Below are 24246 nucleotides of genomic sequence, written 5' to 3'. Positions count from 1 at the left end.
TCCTTCCCAGGAAGAAAACCGTTACATCTGGAGAAAGGAAGCAGTATGGACATTGTTTGTACAGTACCACTCAAAAGGTTTGGACACACCTACTCATTCAAGAGTTTTTCTTTATTTTCTACATTGTAGAATAATAGTGAAGACATCAAAACTATGAAATGGCACATACGGAATCATGTAGTAACCAATTAAAAAAAAATATATATATATATATGAGAGAGATTCTTCAAAGTAACCACCCTTTAACTTGACAGCTATACAAACTCTTGGCATTCTCTCAACCAGCTTCATGAGGTAGTCACGTGGAACGCATTTCAATTAACAGGTGTGCCTTGTTAATTTGTGGAATTTCTTTCCTTCTTAATGCATTTGATCCAATCAGTTGTGTTGTGACAAGGTAGCGGTGGTATACAGAAGCTGGCCCTATTTGGTAAAAGACAAAATCCATATTATGGCAAGAACAGCTCAAATAAGCAAAGAGAAATGACAGTACATTAGTTTTAGACATACAAAGTTCAGTCAATTAAAACGCCACAATACTAACTTCATTGACAGTCAATTAAAACGCCACAATATTAACTTCATTGACAGAGTGAAAAGGAAAGAAAGCTGGATGGATATACACAAAATAGTCCAAACTGGTGAAATGAAAAAAAATTACTTGTTTAAAAAAAAAAATCAAAAACTGGAAAATGGTGCGTGCATATGTATTCACCCACTTTGCTATGAAGCCCCTAAATAAGATCTGGTGCAACCAATTACCTTCAGATGTCACATAATTAGTTAAATAAAGCCACCTGTGTGCAATCTAATTGTCACATGATCTGTCACATAATCTCAGTGTATATATACAACTGTTCTGAAAGGCCCCAGAGTCTGCAACACCACTAAGCAAGGGGCACCACTAAGACCAAGGAGCTCTCTAAAACAGTTCAGGGTCAAAGTTGGAGAAGTACAGATCAGGGTTGGGTTATAAAACAAAATATACAAAACTTTGAACATCCCACGAAGCACCATTAAATTGAAAGAATATGGCACCTCAACAAACCAGCCAAGAGAGGGCCGCCCACCAAAACTCACTGACCAGGCAACGAGGGCATTAACCAGACAGGCAATAAAGAGACCAAAGATAACTTTGAAGGAGATTGGAGTATCTGTCCATAGGACCACTTTAAGCCATACACTTCACAGAGCTGGGATTTATGGAAGAGTGACCAGAAAAGAGCCATTGCTTCAAGAAAAGAAAATAAGCAAACAAGTTTGGTGTTCACCAAAATGCATGTGGGAGACTCCCCAAACATATGGAAGAAGGTACTCTGGTCAGATGAGACTAAAATGAAGCTTTTTGGCCATCAAGAATAACGCTATGTCTGGCACAAACCCAACACGTCTCATCATCCCGAGAACACCATCCCCACAGTTTGTCCATCGGCATTGACTGGGAAACTAGTCAGAATTGAAGGATCGATGGATGGTGCCAAATACAGGGAAACCTGTTTCAGTCTTCCAGAGATTTGAGACTGGGACAGTGGTTCTCCCTCCTGCAGGACAATGACCCGAAGCATATTGTTAAAGCAACACTTGAGTGGTTTAACTTCTTGGATATAGGGGGCGCTCTTAATTTTTGGATAAAAAAACGTTCCCATTTTAAACAAGATATTTTGTCACAAAAAGATGCTCGACTATGCATATAATTGACGGCTTTGGAAAGAAAACAAAACTGTTTCCAAAACTGCAAAGATATTGTCTGTGAGTGCCACAGAACTGATGCTACAAGCGAAACCAAGATGAAAGTTCAAACAGGAAGTGCCCCAGATTTTGAAGGTGCTGTGTTCCAATGTCTCCTTATATGGCTGTGAATGGGCCAGGAATGAGCTTACACTTTCTGTCGTTTCCCCAGGGTGTCTGCAGCATTGACGTATTTGTAGGCATATCATTGGAAGATTGACCATTTTACACTATATCTACCAGGTGCTCGCTTGGTGTCCTCCGTCACAATTATTGCGTAATCTCCAGCTGCGTGTATTTTTCCATTTGCTTCCGAGGAGAAACCCCAACTGCCACGAATGATTTATCATCGAATAGATATGTGAAAAACACCTTGAGGATTGATTCTAAACAACGTTTGCCATGTTTGTCGATATTATGGAGTTAATTTGGAAAAAAGTTTGGCATTGTAATTACTGAATTTTCGTGTTTTCTTAGCCAAACGTGATGAACAAAATGGAGCGATTTCTCCTACACAAATAACCTTTTTGGAAAAAATGAACATTTGCTATCTAACAGAGTCTCCTCATTTAAAACATCTGAAGTTCTTCAAAGGTAAATGATTTTATTTGAATGCTGTTCTTGTTTTTGTGAAAATGTTGCCTGCTGAATGCTAGGCTTAATGCTATGCTAGCTATCAATACTCTTACACAAATGCTTGTGTAGCTATGGTTGAAAAGCATATTTTGAAAATCTTAGATGACAGTGTTGTTAACAAAAGGCTAAGCTTGTGAGTGAATATATTTCTTTCATTTAATTTGCGATTTTCATGAATAGTTAACGTTGCGTTATGGTAATGAGCTTGAGGCTATGATTACGCTCCCGGATACGGGATTGCTCGACGCAAGAAGTTAAGGGTAAACATTTAAGTCTTGGAATGGCCTAGTCAAAGCCCAGGCCTCAATCCAATTGAGCATCTGTGGTATGACTTAAAGATTGCTGTACACCAGCAGAACCCATCCAACTTGGAGTTGGAGCAGCTTTGCCTTGAAGAATATGCAAAAATCCCAGTGGCTAGATGTGCCAAGCTTATAGATACATACCCCAAGAGACATGCAGCTGTAATTGCTGCAAAAGGTGGCTCTACAAAGTATTGACTTTGGGAGGCGGGGTGAATAGTAATGCATGTTCAAGTTCTGTTAGTCTTATTTCTTGTTTTTTTTCACAAAAAATATTTCATCATCTTCAAAGTGGTAGGCATGTTGTGTAAATCAAATGATACACACACACCCTAACAAAAATATTTTAATTCCAGGTTGTAAGGCAACAAAATAGGAGAAATCCCAAGGGGAGTGAATACTTTCGCAAGCCACTGTATTACTGAGTACCACTCTCCATATTTTCAAGCGGTGGCTGCATTATGTTATCGTTATGCTTGTAATCGTTAAGGATTAGGGAGTTTTTCAGGATACAAAAAAACAGAATGGAGCTAAGCACAGGCAAAATCCTAGATGAAAATCTGGTTCAGTCTGTTTTCCACCAGACATGATGAATTCACCTTTCAGCAAGGACAATAACCTAAAACACAAGACCAAATCTACACGAGTTGATTACCAAGAAGACAGTGAATGTTCCTGAGCGGCCAAGTTACATTTGATTTGAAGAGCTTGAAGAATTTTGAAAAGAATAATGGGCAAATATTGCACAATTCACATGTGGAAAGCTCTTAGACTTACCAAGAAAGACTCACAGCTGTTGTCACTGCAAATGTGCTTTTACAAAGTATTAACTCAGGGGTGTGAATACTTATGTAAATTAGATATCTGTATTTTATGTTTAATAAATTTGCAACAATTTATAAAAACATGTTTTCATTATGGAGTATTGTGTGTAGATGGGTGAGAAAATATCAAATGTAATACATTTTGAATTCAGGATGTAAGAAGGGGTATGAATTGTTTCTGATGGCACTGTAGCTGGCAAACATAGGTGATCAATTTACACTTCACATTCACTACTTATCTCACTCTGCACAACAATGGATCGTCACTTCACAAAGCTTCCATTTACTCCGTGTGCTCTTTACGTGATAATGTCGGTTTTTGGAGGATATATTGGCACGCGTGTTGTTAGGCCCAAGACGTATTAGAGTGCCGGCAAACCATACCAATATATCCTCCAAAACACTGGCTACGGGGGGGGGGGGTTACCATCATATTCAAATAATGACTGATATATTTTCATGAACATTATTTTGATTTATTCATACTATTTCCTCCTTCCGGAAGATATAGTTACGACACAAATCTAGGGTTGGTACCCAAGCCTGCTGGCAGTTTGGTTGTCAAACCCAGTTGTTCAGTCTTTCTGTTCTGTATCTACAGACGCGACCCAGTCGTTCGTTCTAAAATGTTCCAATGCCATGCTGGCTGGAAAAGTTGTTATCCCTTGGCTCTCGAGTTAGCCAACTACAGCTAACTTACAGTCACATCAACAGTGCAGCCAGAATAACAGCAAAGTAGCAGTTACAATGAGCTAATGAGGCGTGATTTCCCTTGGCAAAGAAAATGCGCTCACTTGTCAGGACACTGTTGTTCAGAGCCAGCCAACAACACAGCTAACACAATCACTTCAAACTGTAGCTGGAAAGACTGCAAACTAGCTGCACTTAGTTTTGTTTTTAACATTTTTTTCAATTTCACATTTCTTTGTATATATCCATAAAGAAATGATGTCAGCTGATTCATGATTTGACTGGCTGAGAAACACTGCCTGCTTCTCTGTCTCGTCCATTACTATGGGGCAGCTGGAGATCACATTTGAATACTGAAACAATGTTGCAAATGTCAGTGAGACAGCAAGGTTTACACACATCTCTGCTGTTGAAAACTAAATGTTAGTCTTAACAAAAATGTGAGATAACATCTAGAAGCTTTTTATAGTGGAGACAAAGTTTATAAATTGCCTGGCTGTGCTGATGAGACAGTGGATCGCACAGTCAGATGGAACAGGGTAAATATGCATTTTAACATCAGATTTAGCCATTGGAAAAGACACTGACATTTTAGGATTAGACCCACCCGTTGTATAATTGTAAACAAACATACCATGTGACTGGCTCAATCAATTAGCCTAGTGCACAAGTTGACTGCAGGTATTCACATTTTACAAAATAACAAATATTCATTTACAAAAGAACAAGCTAAAAACATTTTTTTAAACTGTATTGACGGTAGAGCTGGGACGAAAAACCGAACAGTATCGACAACAAACGAACCGTCCACTTATCATGGACATTTTGCTGATATCGTTCATTATGATAAATAACCTATAGGGCCCTACTAGAGAAATTTGAAGTTTAAAATGCATTACATTTACAAAAATGGGTGATTGAAAGCAATTTGAAGGGGCAGATCAGACAAAAACATGTTTTATTTATATTTCCACTCTGAGGTTGGAATAATACTATGAAATTGTGACAATTACGATATTGCACTTATTGTAAAAAAAATTACTGCCTGAAATTTCTGCTTGTTTGTCTGGGTGGGATATTTTGACCGCCTGGTGAAGTCACAATTTCACAGCATTATTCCAACCTCAGTGTGGAAATATAAATAAAACATGTTTTTGTCTGATCTGCCCCTTTAATGACCTGTGGCGTTTTTAAAACAAGGTAACTGAATGCAGAAAAGCACTCGTCATTTACAGCCTCCAGTACTCAGAAACAGAAATATACAAAATGAGACATTTCACTTAAATGAATAGACCAATAACAAAAAGTTTCCCCTCTCTCTTTTTACTTAACTGTGGCTACTTGTTTCTCTCCAAAAATAAGCCATTGCATAAGGCAAACAGTCTTGAGAAAAATATATTGCAAAAGCAGAATTATAACAGCAGCAGCCAGTTTTAAAAGCTTTGATATGATCTTTAAAGATGAATATTCATGTGCGGTTGCAATTATGGAAAAATGGCTGTCTAATTTCATCCTAGATGGACGCCTGGGAAACAGAGGTTCTCTCTAAAGCAGCTGTAAAAAAAAAAAAGCTGCAAGATGCAGAAAATCACTCCGCCATTTCCTGGTTGCTAAAATTCTAATAGTTTGCCGAATTAAGTTTGTGAAATTAGGAGAGAATCACTGTACCATCTAAACCGCTGTGAACTATATTTTTCAAAACCTTTAAATATTGTATTTTCAGCTGTTTGAAGCTAGTGTACAAAACCAGAAGTAAATTTGTGAATTTGGTCAGGTCATCCAAAAAGTTACATATTGAAGCTTTATATTCAAAAGCAGTCTTAAAAATGCTAATTTACATCTCGATAAACATTTATAGTTTTTGATATGAGAAGAAACTGCAGTTGAGTCTAGAGATGAGATCACCTATGACCGCTAAATGACCCCATACAAGCAGATGGCTGGTCCAAAAAGCTACAGTAGCAATTGCTTCAGTGTGAAGGGGACAATGGGCATGTCTCAATGTTCTGATGTTGCTCTTCCTCTAATCTATTTCAACTGAACAAACTTAAAATTCCTGTGAAATAAATATGGTGGATGTGTTGTGAAGTAGTGCTCACCTGTCCAGTTCCTTCACATCAATACAGAGGACACAAGGTGAGGAAGCCTCAAGGAGAGGACTACTGAGACACACTCATAGTACACTATAACTTAACGCGGGTAAATATTACGGAACTATTTTCATTGACTGAAGTACTTTTTTCCTTCTTTAAGCCAACTATTATTCCCTCAATATTTGTTCTTTAATCATGTCAGGTTTGTACTAATACCGCCTTTCCTTTTTTTTACACGCCGGAAGGTAAGATCTATCACATGTGTTGACGTGTTGTATGTACAGGTCATGAACATTTCTGACACACCACACTGCTCAACAGTTCCTCTAGCTACTTGAACTTTATGGGTGCAATCAAGACAATAGATTCCAATTTAATCAGTAATTTCTGCAATCCTCTTGATTAGTAATTTATTATCTTGAGGATGTTAGTTTAGTGAGACTAAGAAATCACAGAAGTAGATTACAATTACATTTTACTTCTGTATACCACCCCTACCTTGTCACAACACAACTGATTGGCTCAAACGCTTTAAAGAAAGAAATTCCACAAATTCACTTATAACAAAAGGACCGCTGCTCCAGAGTGGCACAGTGGTCTATGGCACTGCATCTCAGTGCAAGATGCGTCAGTCACGACAGTCCCTGGTTCAAATACAGGCTGTATCACATCCAGCCATAAATTTGGAGTCCCATAGGGTGGTGCACAATTGGCCCAGCGTTGTCCGGGGTAGGCCGTCATTGTAAATAAGATATATTCTTAACTGACTTGCCTAGTTAAATAAAAGTTTACATTTTTAAAACAAGGCAAAACTGTTAATTGAAAGGGGGTGGTGCGATCTGCCCAACGTATCACCGGCAGAATACTACCTAACCTCCAGGAAACCGACAGCACACGAAGTAACATGAAGGCCAAAACTATCAAGGCCATCAGACTGTTAAATAGCCATCACTAGCACATTAGAAGCTGCTGCCTATATACATAGACTTGACATCACTGGCTACTTTAATAAATGGAACACTAGTCACTTCAATAATGTTGACATATTTTGCATTACTCATCTCATACATATATACTGTATTCTCTTCTACTGTATCTTAGTCTATGCCGCTCTGACATTTCTCATCCAAATATTTATAGATTCTTAATTCCATTCCTTTACTTAGATTTGTGTGTATGTTGTGAAATTGTTAGATATTACTGCACTGTCGGAGCTAGAAACACAAGAATTTCGCTACACCAGCAATAACATTTGCTAAACGTGTATGTAACCAATCAAATTTGATTTTATTTCAAAGAATCTCAAATATATTTAGATTTGTTTAACACTTTTTTTGGTTACAAGATTCCATTTGTTATTTCACAGTTTGTCTTCACTATGATTCTACATTGCAGAAAATAGTAAAAATAAATGAAAACCCTGGAATGACTAGGTGTGTCCAAACTTTTGACTGATACTGTATTTCAAAAAAGGACGCGTAAGACAGGATTGCCAATACATACTGACCAGCTCAAAATAGACAGAAGTGTGCTATATGGCAGACAAATCCAAACTCATTTCTCTGCATGTCCAGCCCACTCATTGGTCTCAGCCAATCATGGTTAGCGGGAAGATTCCTGACTTTTTCTGTGGCTTAATCAACTAGGTTCGTAATTAAATTTTTTAAATTCATATTTACAGACAGCATACAAATGTGTTAAGTCACATGAAAGTTCACATGTTCGAGAAGGCATTTCTGACAAAAAACGAGTTAAATTAAAACGTTTCCATTCAATTGGCTCTCCTGTGAAGAAGGAGACGCAATTTACCACAATCTGCCACCATCTACCGCAAACGGTCACGGCATAAGCTCAAAACTTTTAAAGGAAGATCCATCATAGTTATGATATGTTGGTACCCCAGGGCCACATTATATTGATTACCATCACGGTACACATAGCATTGGACTCGTTACTGGGTCTAGCAAAATCTCAAATCTGTTCCAGATACAAACCAACTCAATGACCTAGGTCTAAATGTCTGCATAATGCCTGTGAACAAGTGGGAGGGGAGACGACATGAACAAACGTTGGCTGTCAAGCTGAGTAAAATGAAAGATGGAGTTTGACAAACAGAGGTGACACATGATAGATTGGGCTTGTCAATGGCATCTCATTAACCAGCAGGGCTCCTGGGCGATTTCAATACTGTCAACGATAAGCGCTAATGAGAAACAGCTGAGCAGATGTTTGCCTTGCCATTGGGGAGAAAAAAAGAAGGCCTACCACCTTTAAAAATAACCAGCTCACTTTACCACTTTTTATACAGATGGCGATTGGGTGATAAATTAGGCCTCCCTTCAGGCGCTGCTGTTGCTCAAATCTTTACCCAGTCTGTCATCCTTTTTTTGGCCCTGACTGCATTATCATGGTAGCTACACTTGCACTAGCAGACTATTGACATAGGGATAATAGCCCATTGCTATTGTTTCCAAATGTACCCACCTCATGATTGATACAATCCTTGTGTTCTTGGCATTGGGAGTGAAAAGCCTGAGATGATGTTTACCTTAAAAAAAAATCTGCTGCCAATGTCATTCTGTATTGTCAGACAGCCATGCCTGCCAATAAGACGGACCCATCCTTGCTCTGCTTAGTGGACCGATTGTAATCATGTGCCTTCATCAAAAAAGGAGATTCCCGATTATCTTGACAGGCCATTCGGTCTGCACCGTGCACCACATGTATCTCCAGAACACAGTTGCTCAAATCATCAGTAGTCGCAAGAGCTACCTAACATTCCAATGTACATTTTCATTCCATTGGATACCCCCTCCCAGGGGACCTAGTGTGGGTACTGCGAGGGGCAGCATGTGTGTAGTATACAGGCACAGAGGCTGTCGCCAGAGACTATGCTGGTACCTCCCTCACCATGACCTGTTAGGGTCTGCCGTCCTCACCAACGTTATGTGGAACCCACTGTGTGACTGGGGGGTAAGGAGTCTTGTGTATTGTGGTGGTGGGAATGTTAAGGAGCGAGCACAGACAGGAAAACTTCTCACCTGGCAACATGGCCGGGCACTATGGAGTAAATAGCCTAAACTTACTACTTCACAGGTGAGGCAATTGACCGTAAACATTTGTTTTATCAAAATGCATTTTCTGGCAGAAATGTGACCCATTTCAGGAAACTTGGCATATGTCACAGGTCACTAGTTCACAGGAGCCATTTACGTTACAATGATTTTGATCAAAATGCATTTTTTGGCAGAAATTCCCTCGAACATGTGAACTTTCATGTGCCTTAATACCAAACGTGTATGCCATCTGTAAACACGAAGAAAACTGTTAAATTACGAGCCTAGTTGCTTAAGCCACAGAAAAAGTCAACCTTCCCGCTAGCCATGATTGACTGAGATAATGAGTGGGCTGGACAAGCAGAGAGATGTTTGGATTGGTCTGCCATATAGCTCGCTTCTGTCTATTTCAGCTGGTCAATATGTGTAGGTAATCCTGTATAACAAGGCTTTTTCTATTTGTATGTATATGTATCGTATAATAAAACTTAACAAGACTTTACTATGCAAGTATCCATTTCAATAGAATGTCTATGCGACAACTGTTTCAGAGCACTCTCATCTGAATGTGCCAGAGTGCAGAATAACTGATGACTTTACGAATGGCCATATTCAACAGGTGTTGAGCTGTGTAGGTAAACGTCGGGAAAAAAGGGTAATTAAATTGTTTCCAGGAGCACTGTTACAGTTACTAACGCTCTTTGATAACATGAAAACAGCCTAACCAGCTCTGCTAGTGCGAGTAAAATGGTCAGTTGGTGGGAAGTAAAGCTTAAGATGATTGTGGCATTGCAAATGGTCAGTGTTAACCAGAGTGACTTGACACAACAGGCCAAGCAAGCTGTACAAACAAAAACAAAATCGTATTTAATGAAAGGGGTTGCAGTCCGCCGTGAAGCATTCATCCATGTATACGGACGGGTAAGAGTCTAGCTACAGTTTCAGATACTATACATGTCATTTTGTCAGAAAGTTGTTTTCATTGCAAGTTAAAGCTTACTGGTAGCTAGCTAGCTGACATTAGATGGATGGCTTGCTAGCTAACATTATGTTTATGATCTGCCTGTACTAATGTTCTCAAGATGCCATTTCACATTGCTAGTTATCTAGCTAACATTGAACCTATTTGGTTAACTTTATCTAGCTTTGACAATCAGTTTGTATTGCTAGTACTCCATGAATTGGGATTACTGTTCATTGTTAAACGAGCTAGCGAGCTACATGTCTAAACAAAAGACCAAGTTAAAGCTTACTGTTAGCTAGCTAGCTGACAACCTATCAAGTTAGCCAGGTGTGTCTGATGGTGATTACGGCTATCTATTGCATAATAATGCTAAAATATTTGTATCCGGAATTTGCCTTTCAGCATCAGTAGAACACGCCAGACTCTCCTCCACCAGTAATACTGAAGAATGGGCTAATGCCTCCAATCAAAAAGACAGCTGGCCCAAGCAAGCACAGGTTACAGCTGAAGCATGAGGACTTGCAGCGAGTGGTGAACTTAAACAACTACGCCGAGGATAACTCAATAGTATTACCAGGACGCCACCCAGGACAAACATTTTGGTAGAAAGCTGCTGCCAGCCAATGTGACAAAAGCAGCAGTGTGGCGTCTCCAAAGGAATTGATGATAACACCTAGTATGTAAAACATAAACACATTTTAATTATTTAATTGACCTCCAACATGACTGGCACTTTATCTGAGATTCACAGTGCTGTCCTTCACAACACCAGCACAGGGGTCAACATCCCACAGCTGGTTGGACTGGAGGATGGTACGGTGCTGGTGGAAAGCTATGGCTGGCAACACCTGACTCCGTACTTCAGGCCACTGCCACAGATCAATAAGTAACAGCACTTCAGGTGAATATAATTTAAATTTCATTGTATTATATGAGGTTATTCTTCTTATCTAAACTTGGGAGGTGAATTGTAATGTTGTAACGTCTTCAAATGTTTATTTTTTATTTCCTGTTTTACAGCTTCGACGCTCTGGAGCCTGGTGTTGTTGATGCCAAGGAGCAGTTCAGACTCAGTCCGGACCAGGTTTCAGCTGCTGCGCAACGCTGACATCCTCCCATAAATGGTCTGCATGTAGAAGCACCATCTGGACTGGACACAGCTAGACAAATGTATCTTTTTGAGAATATCAGGGAGTTTTGCAATGAAGAGGCTATGAACATCACATGCCATGCACCAAAGTCAAGGGCAGGACAGAAACCGGCATATATATTTTAACAGATAGGTTGCAAGATCGAATCCCCGAGCTGAACAAGGCAGTTATAACCCACTGTTCCTAGGCCTTCATTGAAAATAAGAATTTGTTCTTTACAGACTTGCCTATTTAAATAAAAAGTCAAATCAAAAATTGTACAGTTTAGAAAATAGTAAAAGTAAAGAAAAACCCTTGAATGAGTAGGTGTGTCCAAACGTTTGACTGTTACTGTATATCAACTGTAGCTCAGTAAAATCAGAAATTGTTGCATGTTACGTTGACATTGATGTTGCGTTGATATTTTTGTTCAGTATAATCTGTAATACTGTAAAGACATTGATTTATTATAAAAGCTTTATAAAAGCTGTTGATACGAATACCTGTCATTAAAATGACAAAGTAATGTGTGGAATATTACGTTTCTACATTGTGTAAAAGTACTATTTTGTTATTGAGATGCATGGCCTTATTTATATTACAGCATATTGGATGACTGTCATGCATATTCAATTCACCCAGCTCAATGTAACGTTGATAGGTTTAGGCCACTACATGACAATTTTCCCCTATACCCATCATGAGGTTGCCAAGACCTAGCCTATGAATTAAAGTTTACAATGTAGGTACACAGGTCAAGAGAATACTGGTGATTTTTTTTATTTTACCAGGCAAGTCAGTTAAGAACAAATTCTTATTTTCAATGACAGCCTAGGTTAACTGCCTGTTCAGTGGCAGAATGACAGATTTGTACATTGTCAACTCAGGGATTTGAACTTGCAACCTTCTGGTTACTAGTCCAATGCTCTAACCACTAGGCTATCCTGCCGCCCCAGATTAATGAAGGTGACAGTGACACATTCAAAACAAACGCTGACTGTTGTGTCAATTTGAAGCTGAAAGTTCTAAAATCACACCGGTTTGAGCGTACGCTGCAGGAACCACTGTAGAACGATCACACCCATGTGTTGGTGCATGCCAAAGGGTTAAATGTTTATGAAATTCACGGAGAAGGATGGTCCTCCCCTTCCTCTACGGAGTTGTATATACTGCTAAAGTTAGCCAATGAGGTAACATGACTGAACAAAGTGTTAACAAAATGGTTAATGACGTGAGCCACAATAAGAAGATACAAATGTTGTGCCGGTAATATGGGTCAGATCTTTTGATCTGGTTGGTCTAGAAGCAAGCCGTTTTATCTGTGGTAATGGTGCAACCCTGACACTAACTCATCTGCACTCACTCTCTCTCTCTAGGGCACTCATAATAACAATCATTTTATGGGACATTAGTTAGTGTCATGGCTCCCAAAATAAAACGAATGGTCGCACAGCTAAATATTTAGTTGCATATCCAACCAAATTGGTTGTACTGTAGAGCCCTAGTCACTTGTTTTTTGTTGGTGTAAATACAGCACTACGGGAGAAAGCGGGAGGTGTTAAGTCCAGCTGTGTATTTGGATTAACTTGCTAGTTAGCTAAGTGGCCGATTTAATCTGGAGAAAGGGCGTAATTCACTAGTACTTCTGCCAATTTTGTTAGCATTCTGGTAATAGACGCCCAATTGGCTTTTTTTTGTGTACTTACCCGCTACTACAGTAAATCCTGGGATGAGAGAAGGACGGTATGATGATATGAAAATCTGGCTACCACCCAACCCTAACGCCCACTACAACGCCCCCGCCAGACCTACCACTTAAATCCCATTTTGATCCTGAAAAAACATTGCCCCCACTGATGAAAAAATCCTGGGGGAAACACTACACAACGCAGTGATTTCTGCTAGATGGGCCAGATGCAAAGTCAAAATTGGCTATCGAAAGAACAAAAAACTAAAATGTCATTTTTCTTAATTTAAGGTGAAGTTTAGGCATTTAGGGTTAGCGGTGTGTTTAAGGTTGGGTTATGTTTAAAATCTTATTTTAAAACTTTGTGGTAGTGCCAGCTAGTGACCACTCTGCAGAGCTGCCTTCAGAACCAGATTCATGTTAAAAATACTAACCTGCTTGATTTTCTGTTGATAAATGTATCTACACTCAAGCTGGGCAATGTCCACATGTAGCCTACACCTATAGGGATTTTAGTAGTTCTGGGATTTATCCCCCGGGAAAGATCTAACAGCAGACATAAGGAGAGACGAGACAAAAATAGACAGTTATAGAATATTGTGTTGTAGGACAGCTGAGCAGACTCAAGGTGTTGTAGAACGAGTTTCTTATGAAACACATTCCAGACCCTTGTCCTTTCTATTTTGGAATAACTGTGATAAGACAGGCTAGCCAGCTGCCGCTATCCCCAAGCTATGCTAGCTAGCTGCTCTCAGCTTGGCTAAACACAAGGTCAGCGCAGATTTTAGCCTAAACATAGAACTGAATTTGCAGACCATCACGATGGCGAGTCAGTCAGGAGGTGAGAAGTCCTCAACTTAAAACCTTATCTCCATAGCAAAGCTAGTTTAGCTTACCTCGCCATCACTACTCACTAAAGCCCTTGTTTGTTGTGATTGAATGGCAAAGACACACCTAAGAAACACCAAACTACATCCAACACAGCTCTCGTTTGGCTTCAGTCATGGCCGCTACCATTTCTTAATGAGCAATATGAAAACGAGGCCAGTTCAGTCCCCCTTTAAAAATGGAGTACAACTATACACGATTAATCAGAATGTTAAACTGTATCTAGCTTCCCTCCTCACTCATTCCCTGACTGACCTACAGTATATGAAGCCCAGCATGTGAGAACAGCTGATGTGGGGCTCCTGTAAAACTCTAACAGTATACAAGCTCCATACGTGACCTCACGAGGCAGTGAAATACAGTACTAGTAATCTTTTTCCGTGTTCCAACAGACTGCTCAAACTAGCATATAAACTCCAGTGAGAAGTTAATCTTGCTCTGATATCGTAATCAATGTGCAGCAGATTACACATCACAACCTCTCGGAATTAGATCAGAAATTGTGTCAGTTGACTATGACTTTTACCTTCAGACTGTTACAGCGGAAGAGGAGAACATTCTAGTGCAGGGTTCTCTTTTTAAAATGTATATATCACAGTAAATATAGATATTAATGACAGATTAAACACGTTTTGGCCAAGGGATCCATGGAATAAATTGACAATAATATTATTGTATTACAATCTACAATGTATGTTCTTAACCCTGGGCAACATGGGCCCGAGAGGCTCACGGGGATATTGGTATCCACAGTATTCAAGCAATTGTACATTTTTTAACTCAATTTCTCTTGTATCCTCCCCAACAGTTTTTAAAAAATGCACTGAAATTTAACCTCTAAAACGGCTAACTTCTTTCTCAGCCTCATGTCAAAATGTGTAGAATTACAGGATATTGGCTTTAAAGCTTTATTCAAATACTCGCCCGTGACCATTTTTATTTTTTATTTGCTTGACAACTGCAACATTTTCTCTCCAATGTCAAGTGATGGGCCTTAAAAATGTTCCTTCCCAGAGCCCGAGACTTGGTTCGTTGGGACTGCACTGCCATGGTCGAGTAGAACTCCTTGTACGCTATTTTTATTCATGAGGGGGGTCCCTGATGAATTTTCTATCACAAAAAGAGTCCCTGGCCTAAATACATTTGAGAACCACTGTTCTAGTGGAGCAACAGACACATTGTTCCCAGACTGCAGGGTTGTTAGTCCTGCCACCCTGGACCATGCCAAAAGTGAGGATAAATTGTTATTCTTTGGTGTGTGGGGGCTGCTGGATGCATACATTGGAGTCATGCCTGTGAAACACTCAGATTTATTCAGGAAACCCATGGTCACAATGGAAGTTGTAAAACATAATTAATCAGAATGGCAATTTCTGAATATAATAGTCTGGGTTTGATAACTGGTCAATGATTGAAAAGACAACATATGCTTACATAAAATCAAATGAAATTTGATTTGTCACATGCTCTGAATACAACAGGTAACAGCAAAAATCAGCAGTGTAAAAACCTTTATTTAACTAGGCAAGTCAGTTAAGAACAAATTCTTATTTACAATGACTGCCTACACCGACCAAACCCTCCCATAGCCCGGATGACGCTGGGCCAATTGTGCGCCGCCATTTGGGATTCCCAATCACGGCCGGTTGTGATACAGCCCAGGATTAAACCAAAGTCTGTAGTGATGCCTCTAGCACTGAGATGCAGTGCCATAGACCGCTGCGTCAATCCTCGCTGAGCTACTCAGAGTAGAAGCTGTTAAGGAGCCTTTTAAACTTGGCACTCTTGTAGAGCTTGCCATGTGGTAGCAGATAGACTGCTCTGACGGGTGACTAGAGTCCTTCACAATTTTTTGGGCCTTCCACAGACACCACCTAGTATATACAGTTGAAGTCAGAAGTTTACATACACTTTAGGTTGGAGTCATTAAAACTGTTTTTTCAACCACTACACACATTTCTTGTTAACAAACTATAGTTTCGGAAAGTCAGTTAGGACATGTACTTTGTACATACCAAGCAATTCCAACAATTGTTTACAGAGATTATTTCACTGCATCACAATTCCAGTGGGTCAGAAGTTCACATACATTAAGTTGACTGTGCCTTTAAACAGCTTGGAAAATTCCAGAAAATGATGTCATGGCTTTAGAAGCTGCAGACATCATTTGAGTCAATTGGAGGTGTGCCTGTGGATGTATTTAAAAAGGCCTACCTTCCAACTCACTGCCTCTTTGCTTGATATCATGGGAAAATCAAAAGAAAATCAGCCAAGACCTCAGAAAAATTGCAGACCTCCACAAGTCTGGTTCATCTTTGGGAGCAATTTCCAATCGCCTGAAGGTACCACATTTATATGTATAAACAATAGTGCGCAAGTATAAACACCATCGGAACACGCAGCCGTCATACCACTCAGGAAGGAGACGTGTTCTGTGTCCTAGAGATGAACTTACTTTGGTGCGAAAAGTGCAAATCAATCCCAGAACAACAGCAAAGGACACTATGAAAATACTTGTGTACCTATTTCCTCCAGTATCTATATCCACAGTAAAATGAGTCCCACATCGACATAACCTGAAAGGCCGCTCAGCAAGGCAGAAGCCACTGCTCCAAAACCGCCATAAAAAAGACAGACTACAGTTTGCAACTGCACATGGGGACAATGATCTAACTTTTTGGAGAAATGTCCTCTGGCCTGATGAAACAAAAATAGAACTGTTTGGCCATAATGACCATCGTTATGTTTGGAGGAAAAACGGGGATGCTTGCAAGCCGAAGAACACCATCCCAACCGTGAAGCACGGGGGTGGCAGCATCATGCTGTGGGGGCGCTTTGCTGCAGGAGGGACTTGGTGCACTTCACAAAATAAATGGCATCATGAGAACGGAAAATTATGTGGATATATTGAAGCAAAATCTCAAGACAGTCAGGAAGTTAATGATTGGTCGCAAATGGATCTTCTAAATGGACAATGACCCCAAGCATACTTCCAAAGTTGTGGCAAAATGGCTTAAGGAAAACAAAGTCAAGGTATTGAAATGGCCATCACAAAGCCCTGACCTCAATCCCATAGAAATATTGTGGGCAGAACAGAAAAAGTGTGTGAGCAAGGCCTACAAACCTGGCTCAGTTACACCAGCTCTGTCAGGAGCAACGGGTCAAATTTCACCCAACTTATTATGGGACGCTTGTGAAAGACTAACTTGGGTCAAATGTTCTGGTAAACAATTTAAAGGCAATGCTAACAAATACACTAAATTAGTATGTAAACTTCTGACCCAATGAGAATGTGAAATAAATAAAAGCTGAAATAAAATCACTACTATTATTCTGACATTTCACATTCTTAAAATAAAGTGATGATCCTACCTGACCTAAGGTTTAATTGTCAGGAATTGTGAAAAACTGAGTTTAAATGCATTTGGCTAACGTGTATGTAAACTTCCGACTTCAACTTATGTAGGTCCTGGATGACAGGAAGCTTGGCTCCATTGATGTACTGGGCCATTTGCACTACCCTCTGTAGCGCCTTACGGTCGGATGCAAAGCAGTTGCCAAACCTGGATGACGCAACCGGGTCAGGATGCCTTCGATGGTGCAGCTGTAGGTCTTTTTGAGGATCTGGGGATCCATGCCAAATCTTTTTACATTTCTTGAGTAATTAATATTCTGTGAACATTTAGCATAGTGACCAATCCCTCAATAACCAGCTCTGCTCTTCTTGTACCAAAGCAATACTACTTTGTTCCCTTCTCTGCAAATTGTAAGCACAATGTTGCATCTGCCTCTCCTAATCCATCTCTATATTAGAAACCACTGCTGCACTACGTTTTGGTACTTGTTCAGGGTCAAGCTCCTTGTCAATCAACTGCAAGGCAACGCCCAAGCCCAGCGTATTGACAGAACAAGACACTTTCAAATAGTTCTCTGAAAGGGGGCGATGACATCTGCAAAAATTATGTATACATACCCTCCAGAGACGGTAACCAAGGTCAAAATTGTAAGTCTAATGGAATTCAGTTTACTTTCAAAACAGCCAATATCCCCACAGACAGCGTAAATCCATTCAAGTGCAGGGCTGTTCCAGCAATGTACAAATCCTCAAACACAGCTACAGGTAATCCAAATGTATTCCGTTTGGAAGTGCCAATATGAGCTGCACTCGAGACGAAGCCACCGCAAGAATGATAACACGCTAATTACCCAATAGTAATGCACTGATTATGCCAACAGCTATATTTACATTCTCTCGTTTAGTCATTTCAGAAATGCTTTCTCCTCAAGACATTTTCCAAGGAAATGTATGCCTAGACCTATGTAATGTCTATTTTATTTATGTAACACAGTAGATACATGTAGCCTATTTCACCTTAATGTTTTTGAAAATGCCATTGGATTACGTCAAGTGTGCGTGGCAATGAGCACATAAACCACTGGCCGAAGTGCAGCTGAGAAACAAGAGAAACTTGAGGAAAAGATGCAAATACCTGTCATTTACTCCTCTGCAGCACTGACAGGTAATCCTAATTTGAGACAGACATACTCATGTCTAGACTGTATCTTCTCTCCCATTCAATGTCAATGTTAGCATTGGGCTATTTACAGTGGCGCGTTTATATGACCAAATTTATGAGCGCTTTATATATTTTTGTCTCCTCTGGGAAACTCTGTGCTTGGACTCGGTGCTCATTTCCATACTGAATATATTTTCAGCTGTAGGCCTAATCCATCGATGAAATAGCTAAAGAAGTGCTCACTATATTCCACGTGCTGAAGCAATTGTAGGCTGCTGATAGCAGTAGATTTTAATGAATGTTATCTAAGAATCGCTCATGAATTGATTTTTCCAATGAGGCATTTCATTTTGCAGCAGATAAGGATATGCAGCAGATAAGGAAAGAATGTTCTGGGGATTGGTTGGCTCTGTGTCTCCAGACACTTATTTGGTCACTGGTTCACAGGTGGAAACAGCCAAATTGTTACATTGAAATGGTTCAAGCTGAAAACAAAAATTGTATTACGTACATGTCACTGCTATTCATGATTTACATGAATCCATAATTGGCATTGACAATCAGCATGCTGGCTATAGTTTAGGCCTTGACTGGTAGATGAATTAAAAGTTGAGAATCCACAGGTGTTCCCTATCCACATAGTATAGCAAGATTATTCCACACTTACTATTTAAAAGGACACGGAGGGCATTTATTATGATACTAAAAGAAAAGGCACGCACATTACACACACCTTTGGCTGGATGGGTGACACTCCTCACAGGGACATATCGATGACAATGTCAAGATGTTTTGAGCTGCATACTGACCTCAAGAGGACATTGATTCTGCTGAAAACAATAGGTCCTTCCAAAGTATCTGGGGCAATGTTGATACTGCAAATGAGAGAGAAGCTACTGCCTGCCTGGAGGCTTTCTCAGCCAATGCAGAGCTTAAAAAAAAAACTGTGACCCAGTTCCCTTGAGAAACTCCCTCTTGCCTGAGGAGAATGTACACTCGCTGCCCAAAATGACAAACAGCAGGCAGGCGGTGGCATGCTCGCTTGCCAAATTCAGTGCTCCGATGTTCAAGTTGTACTGACAGCAAAAATATAGACACTGTTATTCACTGTTAGTCCTCACTTGAGACTGAAGTGGTGTGGGGGAAATAAGTCTACATGGACTGCCTGTGGCAACGAGACAGACTGTTTAGTGTCTCAGCGCGGGAAAGCGCTTGTGTGGTCAGTATATTTTCAGGTATATTTGTATTGCAGTTTCATTGCAAGTTACTTTAAGTAAAGCATCATCCAATTAGCTTTTTTTCCCCTCAACTAGACCGTAGTTGTCAGTGTAGGCCAACTACTATAGTGCGAGTAACTGTACATTAGTTCTTTGTTAAGATTTGTCAATTTACAACTTACTCTACCTGAAAACGACTTTTCCCAGAGAACCTTCTATTATTAAAGGATAACTGTATATTCCAAATCCTTTTGGTGCCATGTCACCAGTGTTACAGCTATACTGTAATTTCCAATTAAAATATAAACTACTATGGAAACCATTTAACACAATAACAGACTGGCAATGTGAATCCAAGCTGCCAAGCTGGTAGCTGCCAACAGCATGGGCTAACAGCTATATAAACCACCCTAGTAAGTCAAGCCAGCAAATGTTGGGTAATAATTGCCTGATAGGGAGAGGCGTTACTTCCTAAACAGAGCAAAACATGCAATACGCTGACTTCAACCAATCCCACGCCACACAAAAGACTATGGCTTTGATGTGAGGAAATTATGCTTGGCTTTGTATGAAACTATAGTAGAGTAAGTAAAAAAATTACATGGAGAGGTTTGGTCAAATCTTCAGATTCATATGGGCTAGACTAGAGGGTGACTTGAGATTTGCACCAGTAACATACATTTTGACGCAAATATCCATTGACATCAATGTATGAAACTAAAGTTACACTTCCATGTATACATTTCAAGTCCCAAGTTCTCGGTCTGTCGCGAACAACTATACCACCCCATGTTTTTCTCCCATTATGCATGTTGGTTACAGATTGCCTGTTGACTTGTTCTTATTGGGACCTTTTGATTGCACACTGCACTTCACTATCCCCATTCCCCAGACATTTCACGTGTACACGTGAAAAACTGCACATTTCCCTATTGGCCTGTGAACCGAGTTAATATGTACATGCAGGTAGAGGTAGAAATGACTAGGCAATCAGGATAGATAATAAACAGAGTAGCATGTGTGAAGAGTGTGAAAGTGTGTGTGGGGCATCAATATGCATGTGTGTGTTTTGTGTGTGTTGGAGTGTCAGTGTAGTAAGTGTGCGTGTGTGGGTAGAGTACAGTGAGTTTGCATAGAGCCAGTGCAAGAGAGTCAGCGCAAGAAAAAAAAAGGAGGTCAATGCAAACAGTCCGGGTAGCCATTTGTTTAACTGTCCAGCAGTCTTATGGATTGAGGGTAGAATCTGTTCAGGAGCCTTTTGGTCCCAGACTTGGTGCTCCGGTACCGCTTGCCATGCAGTAGCAGAGAGAACAGTCTATGACTTGGGTGGCTGGAGTCTGGCTGGCCAAAAGATGATATCCTATGTATCAGGTTGCATAACAAAAGTCAACAGCAGTTTCCTTGGATAAAGTTATTGTAGTAGAAGGACTGCTCTAGCAACCAAGCTAAGACTGAGCTACCAAACTGAGACTAAGAGTAGAGGAACCGCACTAGCAACCATGTGGTGACTGATAGCCATCTATAGAGTCATCAGCAGCATACCACCCTGCATACCACCACTGGCTTGCTTCTGAAGCTAAGCAAGGTTGGTCCTGGTCAGTTCCTGGATGGGAGACCAGATGCTGCTGGAAGTGGTGTTGGAGGGCCAGTAGGAGGCACTCTTCATCTGGGCTAAAAAAATATCCCAATTCCCAGGGGCAGTGATTGGGGACACTGCCCTATGTAGGGTGCAATCTTTCGGATGGGACGTTAAATGGGTGTCCTGACTCTGAGGTCGTTAAAGATCCCATGGCACTTATCGTAGGGGCGTTAACCCTGGTGTTCTAGCTAAATTACCAATCTGGCCCTCAAACCATCATGGTTATGTAATAATCCCCAGTTTACAATTGGCTAATTAATCCCTCTCCCCTGTAACTATTCCCCATGTTGTTACTGCAAATAATGTGTTCTCAGTCAACTTACCTGGTCAAATAAATAAAGACTTAAATTACCCCAGATTGTAGCTCTCCCAGCAACCACCACTAAACATGCCAGCCAGGTCTAGCTTTTCCAGCAGACCAATATCAAATTGTGGCCGAGCATCAGCCACACCAGAGCTCTGGTGAAACGACTCACACATCAGAGTCAACGATTACCGCTAGCCAGGGCCTTTAATATCATTCCATGTGTGGCCACTGTTTTAAGAGCAGGTTTTATGGTTCAACAGCCCACTTGTTTTTCTCCATGGCCAGATTGATTAGATGGGGATCCTGGGGCGAGGCTTTGATCAGGGCCCAACGGAAGAACAACACTTCCTGCCCTTGACCTCCATATGCTAACAAGTACATAAATTAGAGATGAAGTGGTGAAGCGAGAGGTTTCACTCTCACCAAAATAGGCCCAATGGGTTTCTATGGGCTTAATATGCAGACCTATGCTTGTCGCCTGCCTATTGTTAGGGCGGAGACATGAGCATCTCATCATTATATAAAGATCTCTGGTTAAATGCAGATAGAGGAGCTGCATGCAGGAATGTGAAATATGCAAATGAGCTGTTTTGACGGTAGAAGAAGACAACGACTACTAAAGCTTAAAGTAGAAAATAGAGTGCCATATGAACTGCCACAGCATGAGGGGGCTCTGCATTAGAAAACGATTTTGGGTTTGTAATGACTTGGTAAGGATGCTGGTAAGTGTAGAATAAACAAAAGCAAAAACCTGCAAACTGTTTACATAGAATACATTAAATGATGGACAGAGTACATTGCTAGGTGGCGTTGTGTATGCTTTATCAAATAATGTTAAATTAACTGCAGCACTACTTAGGCGCAAGCGCATAGGCTATTTATGCACTTAAGCATGCACACACATACACCTCATCACAACAACAGCTTGATTCCAAGTTGCACATGCTGGAAAGAATAAATAATTCAGGTGTTTCACCATGTTTTTGTGTTTTTTTTACTTTAAAACGGGAAATGTTTTATTTGACCGTCTAAATCAGTGGGGTTCAAAGGGTAAGTAAAATGACATCATCTGGAGTGACTACCACTGAATGAATGGAGCCTTTTAGGATCATAGAGAACCGCTCTCAGGTCCCCCCTTAAAAACACACATGGGCACACTTGAAAAGGTCATTTCCACTTCCTATCCCGGATAATGCTGCTTGAGCTGAATAAGATATGTATTTATTGCCGTTTAAACTCAAGCAAGATGTAGCTTAAACCTGCTCCTCTTACAAAAGCACATTAGTTTATGAGCAGCAATGGATGTGTGAGATTCTCAACACCTTTATTTCCAACTCAAACCATGACAACTCTACACACACACACAGTCCAAAACACGCAACTTACCGTTTTGTTCCTTTAAACTTGGTTGTTGGAATTTGCTGATGTGACTTGATTCAGCTTCTGAGCCATGTTTTTGGAGAAGCGACACAAGTAGGATGAATAATGGAAGGATCATTTGGATTAGTGGCAGAAAGCGATTACAATGCACTGTTCACGGGACGTTTTCGATCACCACGCACAACAGTTGTTTGGACGACACCAATGCTGTTTTGGAGACATTTTGTAGCGGACAAACGCAGAGTAAAATCCACATAACCTCATTCAAAAACGGAGTCCTTTGAGAAAAACAATGTACGTCATAAAAACCCTGTAATGTCCACAATAAGAAAACGTTGAAACTAATGGCCGTTATGCGCTAGTCTTATTGGTTCGGATGCGCACCTGTTGCTTTTATGGAAAATTGGCTTGGACGTTAGAAAATTGCTGCTGCGCTTTAAATAATTTCCATATCCAGCTTGAGGTTCCAACAAATGAAACAAATGAGTTACATATTGAGTGAAATATTTCGCAAATGCTGAAATGGATAACTTTTTTTTTGCCCAGGGAGAAGTGCGATACTGTAGCCTGCCCGCGACGTTCAGTTTCCAAAATCAATTCCAGTCCAAAGATTAGCAGGCATTAGAATAAACTTTACAGTCACCGCAGATACCACGAGAGTGCAGCTCAATTTGATACAATTTGTAAAGTGGATGATATTGCAGAGCACACATGACTCCAGTTGTTTGGTGAGGTTGCTGGAGACAGGAACTATTAGCTGTCGCTAAAACCGGGACTACCGCATCTGTACTTTTGGAGAAGCAGACTGCCAACTGACGACCCAACAGGTGCTATACATAAGGAAACTTTTTACCAAAGGAAACTCCCCAGGAAGTTAACTATTTAGTTGCTGCAGCTCTCCTTGTTGCATGGTGTTAGAATAATTTACACTCCCCACATCTGCGAAGTCATTAAACGGATTTTTCTGTTATTTTTTTCCACAAGTCCCTGACAAAGTACGTCTACAATAACAAACCATGTGTGTCCATAATGTGTAATGCATTGTACCTGTATTTAACTATTCATTTCATTCTTATCAACTGTAAATTAGAGAATGAATCTATATTATGATCACATCATAAATTAAACACACCAGATTTGCATAAATGCAGCATCCACAAATGTCACATTAGAGTCCATGTAAAAATA

General features: G+C 40.3%; 1 protein-coding gene across 1 annotated transcript in view; it reads right to left on the bottom strand.

Moving 5' to 3' along the window:
- pdgfc (platelet derived growth factor c) overlaps nucleotides 1-23874 on the bottom strand; it is an 85598-nt gene extending 61724 nt beyond the window's left edge. The window contains exon 1 of the mRNA XM_024429507.2: nucleotides 23065-23874. Coding sequence (XP_024285275.1) covers nucleotides 23065-23176 — 112 coding nt within the window. The 5' untranslated portion in view covers nucleotides 23177-23874. The remainder of the gene's footprint in view (nucleotides 1-23064) is intronic.
- Nucleotides 23875-24246: the final 372 nt, after the last annotated feature.

Source organism: Oncorhynchus tshawytscha, linkage group LG08 (assembly GCF_018296145.1).
Source record: "Oncorhynchus tshawytscha isolate Ot180627B linkage group LG08, Otsh_v2.0, whole genome shotgun sequence".
NCBI lineage: Eukaryota > Metazoa > Chordata > Actinopteri > Salmoniformes > Salmonidae > Oncorhynchus > Oncorhynchus tshawytscha.
This window is presented reverse-complemented; position numbering and strand designations above follow the sequence as displayed.